This window comes from Idiotropiscis lumnitzeri, chromosome 9 (genome assembly GCF_059441095.1).
Source record: "Idiotropiscis lumnitzeri isolate Australia: NSW breed Sydney's pygmy pipehorse chromosome 9, RoL_Ilum_1.0, whole genome shotgun sequence".
NCBI classification, from domain to species: Eukaryota; Metazoa; Chordata; class Actinopteri; order Syngnathiformes; family Syngnathidae; genus Idiotropiscis; species Idiotropiscis lumnitzeri.
In genome coordinates, this window is record NC_142399.1 from 4,450,932 (window position 1) to 4,459,719 (window position 8,788).

Here is an 8,788-nt window from a genome sequence, read left to right on the forward strand (position 1 = left end):
GCAAATTATTCAGTATGATGTAATTGCATGCCACTGCAAATTATTGACATGATCAATAAGTGTTTGCGGCTGTGTGAATGTAGCACATGGAAACAAGAAGGTAGTGGCACAATACAGGTTGGTGTTTGAAACAACTACAAATAACAAATGGTGAATTGAAGACAATTCTTTTTCAACGTAAATGTAGCTCAAATGCTCTAACCCACCACAAAGTTTAATATTGAATTTTTTTTTAGTGAATGTCAATCACACCTGGCATTCCGTTTAGACAAACTCATCTTTGCCTGGTTAAAAGAATAAATTTAAAAAAAAAAAATATGAAGACTAAACAGGAAAGTAAATATAAACACTTTATTAGTGTAGGTTTGAACATTACACTTCAAAGTATTTCAGAAAGTTGGTCGTGTTTTCTTTCAATCCAACGATACAATCTGCAATGTATTATGCTAGTGCAAGGGGTCTTCGTATTACGATGGAGATCCGCAAGACGACACAAGCCACAGTATAAGTAGTAAAGTCATAATTATAAAGTAGTTTGTATTAAAATGAGTTGAGTAATGGGGGTAGCCGTGTAGTCTGATAAGAAGATAAATAACACAGAGGCGACTAATTGGGTTATTTGACACGAGCTTCCGCAGACAGTATGTCTACTTTGTCGAGTGAATCGAAAATGAGTTGTAACCCAGGAATATGAAACACATGAAAAATAGGTTCAGTACGGCAGGATCCGAAAATGTATTCACGCTGCTGCACAAACTGGTTCATTGCACTCAGTTACATATATTGCATAAGTCTGTACTATCATAAACAGAAGACTACTGTATTAACAAACTGCCGTGCCGATATACTGCGAACCCGCAGTGAACACATACATTGCACTTCCTAGACGTTAATCAAACGTGCTCTTGTTGAAGGTTTTGCTGACTTCTTCACGCAGTTACTGATACTGTGTATTCTCTGGAGGTATGTCACGTCATTAGTGTTGTATTCTGTGGAGGTATCTGTCAGGGTCGCTCTCTCCAGCGCTCCTCTGTCTCTCGGCTGACCTTCTGAAGCCTCGGCTCTCGTTTTGAACGACCGAAGCCCCGGTAGGTAGCTCTGTTGTAGTGTGCTGACGTGGACTTTCGCTGCTGTGAGCCGCAGCCCCAGCATCTGTCTCGTCACCGGAGTCCTTTTCCTGACGGCTTGGGAAGCCCTCTCCAATCCTAAATGAAAGAAAATATTCTAGAATAAATACATTGAAGCTTGTTTTTTTTTTTAAAAATGCATCTTCAAGGAACACTAAATCCTTTTTTTTTGTAAATTGTTTTGTGCCTTCCATAAAATGCTCCAAAATGCCACAAGCAGTAATGTGGCGACTTCACTGCATGGAGAGCATATACACGCACACGCGCACGCACACTCAGTATAGTTGTTGTGGTATTATTAAGTAATTAATAAATGCAATTAAATATTTTTGGGTGGTCGGTCATTTACTCGCCCAGTCCCTGTCCCGCACAAATTGCACCTGGTTTCCTATGCCACTGAATCAGAGTGATTGTACCTGAGATGAGCGAAGGCTCTTAGCCAATGAGTGCCCAGTGTGTCCTTCCCGCTCGTCCTCAGGCCTCTGCGGTGACTCTGTGCCTTGAGTCCCACTAAAGCCTGGGCCAGCTTAGTCATATCCCTGTTGGTCCAAACCAGATGGGCCCTCTGCTCTGCATCCTGGTCGCCGGCAGCCCTGAAAAGTCTCTGGAGTTGCCACGGCTTCACACTGCTGAAGATGTTCCCAGAGCCGGCCTTGCGCGCTCGTCTCTCAGCCAGGCGCCACAAGGTGGAGGGGCCGGCCACCGCAGATGGTGGAGGGGATGCGGGCCGGCTGTCCATCTGAGAAAAAATACAGTGCAAGATGACATACAAGGACTCTGCTGTAAGAGAATGTAAATTTAAATGACAGTTCACATTTTGGGAGCTTTTTTCTTTCTAATACCATCACAGAAAAATACTACTGACACAAACAAGATAAGTGTGAGAACTACGGAACTACAACACTCTTTTTGTTTTTTTTTTATTTCTTTTTTTTTATTTTACAGTTGCACAAGAGAAAGGAAGCTCTCCAATCTCGAGTGTAATGTCAATAAAGGGCATTCTGATTCTTCACCTTTTTTGATATGTTAAAAAGGACGCACCAAAGATATTTGCCTCAAAGAAAAAAAATAGTAATTGGCTCCTAATTTGTGACGTCACGCCACAATATGATAAAATATGCATTGTGGTCTACTTTGCAAGTTCCACTATAAGGTCCAAGGTGGTCTTGATAGCGTTCTATCAGCGTCAGCTCTTCTGCTCTACTACTGTGATTCTTAAGCCCGATTTGCTCCACTTAAAAAGAATGTTCCATTGCAGCTTGTAAGTGGGACACGAGCAGATCACTCACACATTGACAACAGGCTGAGCTCAAATGGGTCACATGAGATCAGGCCAGTCATCGTTAGGTCGTGTATTCAAAGTAGTCTGAATTCACCTCTTTGAGATAGGCTCGTTCGCTAACTACGCAACATAACGTTTAAGTTAAGGGGTCTTACGTGTATGGGATGTAATGAAAGTTCACCACTCTTCTCTCGCGTGTCTTTTATCTGCAGTCTACTGATGGCCTTTGCAAAACACAACAGAAATGACCCACGAATACTACTGTAATTCTGGAAAATATGGCTTCTCGAGATAAAGCAATCGTTCACAGGCAGAGGCAAAGACAATATAATTGGCTGATTCTCAACGAGTGTTTACATACAGTTTATAAACTGACACAAACATTGAAAATGACATGAACTTACCCAAATGATCGTAGTGTATCGACAGTAGTCACTAGTGTAGCATGCCCATCGATGTAGCCAAGCAGCTTTGTGCTAAATTGTTTTTCTTTTCTTTTTCTTTTTTTTTAAGGGAAGCTGAAACGGTGCGTGACGTATACCATTTCTATTGGTTCCTCCGTGATCCATTCGTATCGCTGTTGGACCAAAAGCCAATGAGAGAAGAGGGACCATCGTAATGGGCGGGGTTTTACAAGGACCAATCAGGTGGTTGAAAAGGCGGGTGCTGTAAGAATGGCACAGCCTCTGTTAATACGTCAGTCACGTCCACTGACGTCAATACTGGCACGAGTCGGTTTAGTGTACGTGGGATGAGAATCCTGCGCGCTTGCAGTGACAAAGTCAGTGTATTGTGGTGTGATTACGGTGCCATTCTATTTGGTATTTTGTAATATTGGACGTCCTGGTGAAGGGTTGAATGGTTTTCTAAGTATTAAACCTGCCCTTCTTCATGAATGTTTTACAAACAAAAGTGGTGACGTCATCTGTTGCGTGTGTTTTTCTTTGTATTCACTTCCCACAACACGCTTTTTCTTAAAGTTGCGCCTCGTTGAAATGTGCATTCTCAACAGCCACCTCTAGAGGAGCAACAACAGCGTTACAACAACAATAATTGGGTTGACTGTGCAATTAATTACAGTGAGTGTCCATTGAATTACTTGCGTTGAACAATTGATCAACAACCAAAGCATCAGTAATGTGTATGAAGCAAGATGCAAATACAGGATGAGCATTGCAATAACATTTAAAAAAAAAGATCCATCATATTTTATTTAGTTGTTTTTGCTTGTTTAATAGAAATTATTTTTAAGGTTCTGCGTGTTAAATCATTTTTCGTAGTTGGCTTTTTTATGTGTATTTTAATTATACAACTAAATCACCAGTAATGACTCAAGGAAAATATTTATATCTTTATTCATTGATATTTGTATCATTTGACTTCATTTTTGTCATTTAACTAATTTACCAGTTTATTAGCTCAACGCCAGCCAGCAATCAATTAAACAGAAACCAGTGAAAAAATGTAAGCAAATGCATGCATCCCAAAAGTCAGCCTTTTGTCAGTCATCACAGAGTAGTGTACAGTATTTTCCAAACGAATTAGTCACGGCCACCAAAAGCAAACACAAAGAGGAAAAGGGTCTTTCATCATCAGAGGAAAACGCTATTGACATCAAAGTGTCAAGAGTTCAAATATTTATCTGTCGTAAAGCATACGTGTGGCTTATGTCGTGCAATGAAGCGGGGAAACTACAATATGGATAAACTCCACTTGTAAAATGAGTCATGTTCCAAAAAGTGTCAAAAGCTGAGTGATTTATAGAAATATCTGCTGAAACAGCTGTCAAAAAAAGAGGAAGTCGATGGCCGGCTCATCTGTCACACTCACACACACTCAGTAGGCCACTTCCTGTTCACTTGTCTGTATGTCGTTTTGAGGACAAGCAGGCACTTAACAAAAAAAAAAAGTTAGAGAAAAAGGAGCACAGAGGTGACAGTAAAGCAATAGACTTGTGATGGAGCCTCAACAGATCCGGGAGGGATACTTGGTGAAAAAGGTAAGAAAATTCACCTCAATGTGTCCATTTTATTCAATGGACCACACTGAAGGCAAGTTTGATGGAATTACTCCAGAGTAGGCTGAAACGTGAGCAGAATGTGGCGAAGATTATATTTGTACTTTCCCAAACAACTCAACAATTAGGCATGCATGATCACGAGGGTGCTTGTGTTTAGTTTTGAGTGTAATCGTGCTTAGTTAGAAGACCTTAAAGGCCTGCAGCTCACTCGCTTATCTGTACAATCAATTCTTGTAGGCCTAAAATGACAAAAGGCAACTCCGACATGAGATGGGGATATTGCCTTGTTCGCCAAGATAAAAGGACATGTGACGGAAAGCAGAACAGAACTGTAATTATTTCAAATCAATGTGAATCTTGCCTTGATGTAAAACAGTAATTCCAGTTTAGTTTCAGCAAAAGTTTAATTGGGTCACGGTGTGGACGAGCGTCTTTAGAATTCGACGGGCTCCCTCTAGTGGTAAGCAAAAAAATTGAATAATGTGTTCAAATTGTAAGTTAGGCGAAAAACGTTTATTTTCTAAAATCTTGTGCAGTAAATGCGTTAAATAGAGTTCATTTGAATTTGAATGAAGTAAAAAAATCTTTTAGAAATGTTTTCAAACATTTATGTATATTTTCTGTAGTTAAGCTCAGTGTTGAAAACAAAAAACTCAGAATTTATACGGTGACTTCTAATATTACAAGCACTTTTTAGGAATAAAAGATTTGGGTCTACTACAACACAGTATTGTAATTCTGGTCACCATTTTGGAGTGCTACTTTTTTTTTTTTGGCTCAAGTATCTAAAGAAAAAGTTCCCAAGCATGTCTAGTAGAAAGTTAAAAACAGGTCATTTTTATTTTGAACTTTGACCAAAATGACACCAACTCTCTTGCGGTAGCTGTTTCACATCTGCTTTACTTTGACATAAAAAGAGAGCGATAGAAAGGGACAGAGACAGAAAAGCTGAAAATGGGGAAGTGGTCAAGAGACGACCAATCATTTACGCCAACGCAGGATTTCAAAGACAAAAGGATGAGAGTTCAAATGTGAAAAAATTGACATTTACGCACAAAAGCTTATATCGTACACAAACAAAAATATTCATCTAATAATAAATGTCACGTTTTGGTGACTCAAAGAGATCTCTGTTGAACTACTGGACCGCCGTGTGGGTGGTGCTGTCCGAAGACGGGCTGGAATTCTACAAGAAGAAAACAGACCAGTCTCCCAAAGGGATGATCCCACTGAAGGGGTCCGCGCTCGTCAGTCCTTGTCAGGATTGTGGCAACAGAACGGTACGTCCATGTCACATGCACATTGCTTGCAACAGAAAAAGGACATCAGCGAGCTCTGATGTCATTCTTCAGTTGGTGTTCAAGATCACCACGCACAAGAAACAGGAGCATTTCTTCCAAGCGTCACACGTGGAGGAGCGCGAACTGTGGGTGAAGGACATCAAGAGGGCTCTTCAGTGCCTGCAAGGGGGCAAGAAGTTCGCCCGCAAGTCGACCAGACGCTCCATTCGCCTGCCCGACACCATCAACCTGACGTAGGGTCGCGACGAGCCCTCACAAAACGAAAAGCAGAAACAACGGTGACAATCTCGGATGAGGTCTTACTAAATTCCCCATTTGTGTTCTGTTAGTGAGCTGTACGCTCAGCTGAGAGACCAGGAAGAAGGGGTCAAGGAGTTGAAACTGGAGCAAGAGAACAGAATATTCAACCACTGCTTCACTGGTACCACTGCTGTTTGTCACGCTTCCTTTTTTTTTTTAATGCCGATGCGGTTTCATGCTTTCTAATAAAAGGTTCCACGGTGGTGGAGTGGCTCATTTCCAAGGAGAAAGCCCGGAACAGGCCCGAGGCGCTCATGTTAGCCACGGGGCTCCTGAATGAGGGGTTCTTGCATCCCGCCGGTGATCTTTCGAAGGACGGAGCGGTGAGCGGGGAGAAGTCCGTCTTCTTGGATCAGACCGATGCTTTTTACTACTTTGTAAGTTGATGTCATTGGATATGTTTCGGACCTCTGCTGGGGACGCTTAAAAAAGAAAATAATAAATAAATCAGCATTGAAGAAGTTATATATCAAACAATTCTCAGTCATAGTGATTCACGATTCATCCAAATGTGGTCAGATAAGTCAGCAGTGAGTCTTGGTGTGTCATTCAAGTATTTTTTTTAAAAATAATTACATTTGTGTTGTGGCAGGCAGACAGCGGATTTTTCTGCGAAGGCTACTCCAGTGATGAGGACACTCTTGTCAAGGAAGAATTCAGAGGGAATATTGTTAAACAAGGTTGTTTGCTAAAACAGGTAAGTTCAGGCAAAAGACTTGAGATGGCGTTTGATTCCAAGAGCGATGTGAGTCGATGAAGATTCCAATCGTAATTGCTCCAATTCCAATGTTCACAGGGACACAAGCGTAAAAATTGGAAAGTCCGGAAATTCATTTTGAGGAACGACCCTGCCTATATGCATTATTACGACCCCACCAAGGTAAATACTGGATTTCATTTTGTTTTAGTTTTTAATAAAAATAAATAAGGACGAATAACTTTTTGTGCGCCATGATTAAATGCATCAATTCAATGAATTGTGCTGCTCCTGGTGTGTCCGACTTGGCTGCCAAGGGAAGTAAAACAAATGGAAGAAGAGTCATGTGCAATATTATTGGTCATTTTCCAAAGAGGATAAAGTCTATAAATGTGTTGCTCTCTTGGCTGTCCTGAAATACTTTATTGCTTAATGGTTACAGCGCTGTGATTATTGATGCTAACTGTGTGTCCATATAAGGAGTTTTCGTATATGTGTTAGCATTAAGCTAGCAGGGCATTCCTAGCAGTTTCAAAAATGCTTTTCATACACCAACGGTATATTTTTATTTGTGGATATAAAAGGACAATAGCTTTTAAATGTTGTAATTAACAAGCGTGACAAAAATAAAATCTTCCAATTTAGGGTGATGACCCCCTAGGGTCCATCTATCTGCGAGGCTCGGTGGTCACAGCTGTAGATTTCGTCCCTGACGGTGGGTTGAGAAGCACTCGTTCTCCTTTTTTCCCCCCTCCCTCTTCAATATCTTCTCACCTTTCATTCTTTTGCCTCCTGCCATTACAGCCAAAAGATACGACGTGGACGGCAACCTTTTCGAGATCATCACCTCTGATGAAACGCACTACTTCCTGCAGGCGGCCACTGCTGAGGAGAGGAAAGAGTGGATCGAAGCCGTGCAAGAGGTGTCCAAAAGTGGAAAGTAGAATTGATCTGCAGTCTCTTGTTAATGGATGGAGCGGCTCAAAGAGGAAATCGTCCGCATCGTATGCAACTCAAAGATTATGTGAAAATTGTTCAAAGATATTACCACCTCATGTTTAGTTTTTCAGATGCGCTTTCATGAAGTCGAAGATAGTGTGTTCTCACGTGCATGTTCACAGTTCGTGGTCGGAAATGTGGGAGTGTGTTAAAACTTCAATGTCTGCTGCTTACTTTATTTTAGAAATTAAATGACGCTTGAGTTGCTTTGTAATAAATATATTTGAATATTTTTATTGGGAAAAATATTTCTGTCCTCATTTTTTAATACATATTTTAGGAATGAATCTGAAATTTACCATATATTTTAATGAGCTTTGTGTTGCATTAAAAGCACAGATAACCCAAGTTGCTAGTTTTTGCTCATGAATGGAGAATTATGCAGCCCAGAAGGGGTAATTGTGCACACTGGCATAAATGTTCAATAATATATCGCGAAAATGGGATATAAACCCATGTGCGTTTCCCATTTTAAACACAAGTGGGCGCTACAAGTCTATCCAATATTTGTCAAGTGTCACAACAAGCCTGTTAAATGGAACACACCTGGAGGGTTTTATGGACTCTGAATTTAGGTTCCGCCTTCAACAACGTCTTACCGAGTACAACATGATGGCTCACAAATGAATGCATGACTGTGGATTCTGTTCCATAGTCATTGAAGTACACCTTACAAGACCTGCTAACACCCATTAAGTCCATAAGTGCAACACAATGGTGTCATGGGCCATCAATAATATGGAGCACGAAAGCAGGCAAGCCAATGGTTGCCATGGCAACGAGAACAATATTTCTCTTTCAAGCCCAGCATAATATCCACAGATAGTGAAATCTTATTTAATCGTGACAGCTCCAAATGCATACATTTACAATCCGGGTCATTAAAAAGGAGAGCCTTTACGGGGGTGTTCGTCTTGAGGACGAAATGTGGTGAATAATTGAGGCGTGACGGCTAGGTACACTCACTACGAGGAAATAAGTATGTGTTGCTTTTTGTGAGGGACATTTTTCATCCACACATTGCCAAAGGCCATTTGGGAGGCCTGTGTCGTGAACCGGTCA

The 8,788-nt window shown here is 40.9% G+C and overlaps 2 protein-coding genes across 3 annotated transcripts; one reads left to right on the forward strand and one right to left on the reverse strand.

The window, feature by feature from the left end:
• Positions 1-337: 337 nt before the first annotated feature.
• avpi1 (arginine vasopressin induced 1) lies at positions 338-2,959 on the reverse strand. 2 transcript variants are annotated; one of them, XM_088303996.1, is made up of 4 exons: positions 2,814-2,957; positions 2,565-2,633; positions 1,544-1,866; positions 338-1,205 (listed from the first exon to the last, which is right to left on the reverse strand). In XM_088303996.1, exons 3-4 carry the CDS (start codon positions 1,864-1,866, stop codon positions 977-979), a joined length of 552 nt encoding a protein of 183 aa, XP_088160122.1. In that variant the 5' UTR covers positions 2,565-2,633; positions 2,814-2,957; the 3' UTR covers positions 338-976. The 2 variants fall into 2 exon arrangements, with proteins under 2 accessions (XP_088160122.1, XP_088160123.1); XM_088303997.1 differs by lacking the exon at positions 2,565-2,633 and having other exon boundaries at positions 2,814-2,959.
• A 1,217-nt stretch (positions 2,960-4,176) lies between these two features.
• Positions 4,177-7,944, forward strand: plek (pleckstrin). Its single transcript, XM_088304787.1, has 9 exons — positions 4,177-4,408; positions 5,554-5,709; positions 5,782-5,963; positions 6,060-6,151; positions 6,223-6,407; positions 6,623-6,727; positions 6,827-6,910; positions 7,373-7,442; positions 7,532-7,944. The coding sequence occupies exons 1-9, from the start codon at positions 4,367-4,369 to the stop codon at positions 7,669-7,671; spliced, it is 1,056 nt and encodes a 351-aa protein (XP_088160913.1). The 5' UTR covers positions 4,177-4,366; the 3' UTR covers positions 7,672-7,944.
• The last annotated feature ends 844 nt before the right edge of the window (positions 7,945-8,788 follow it).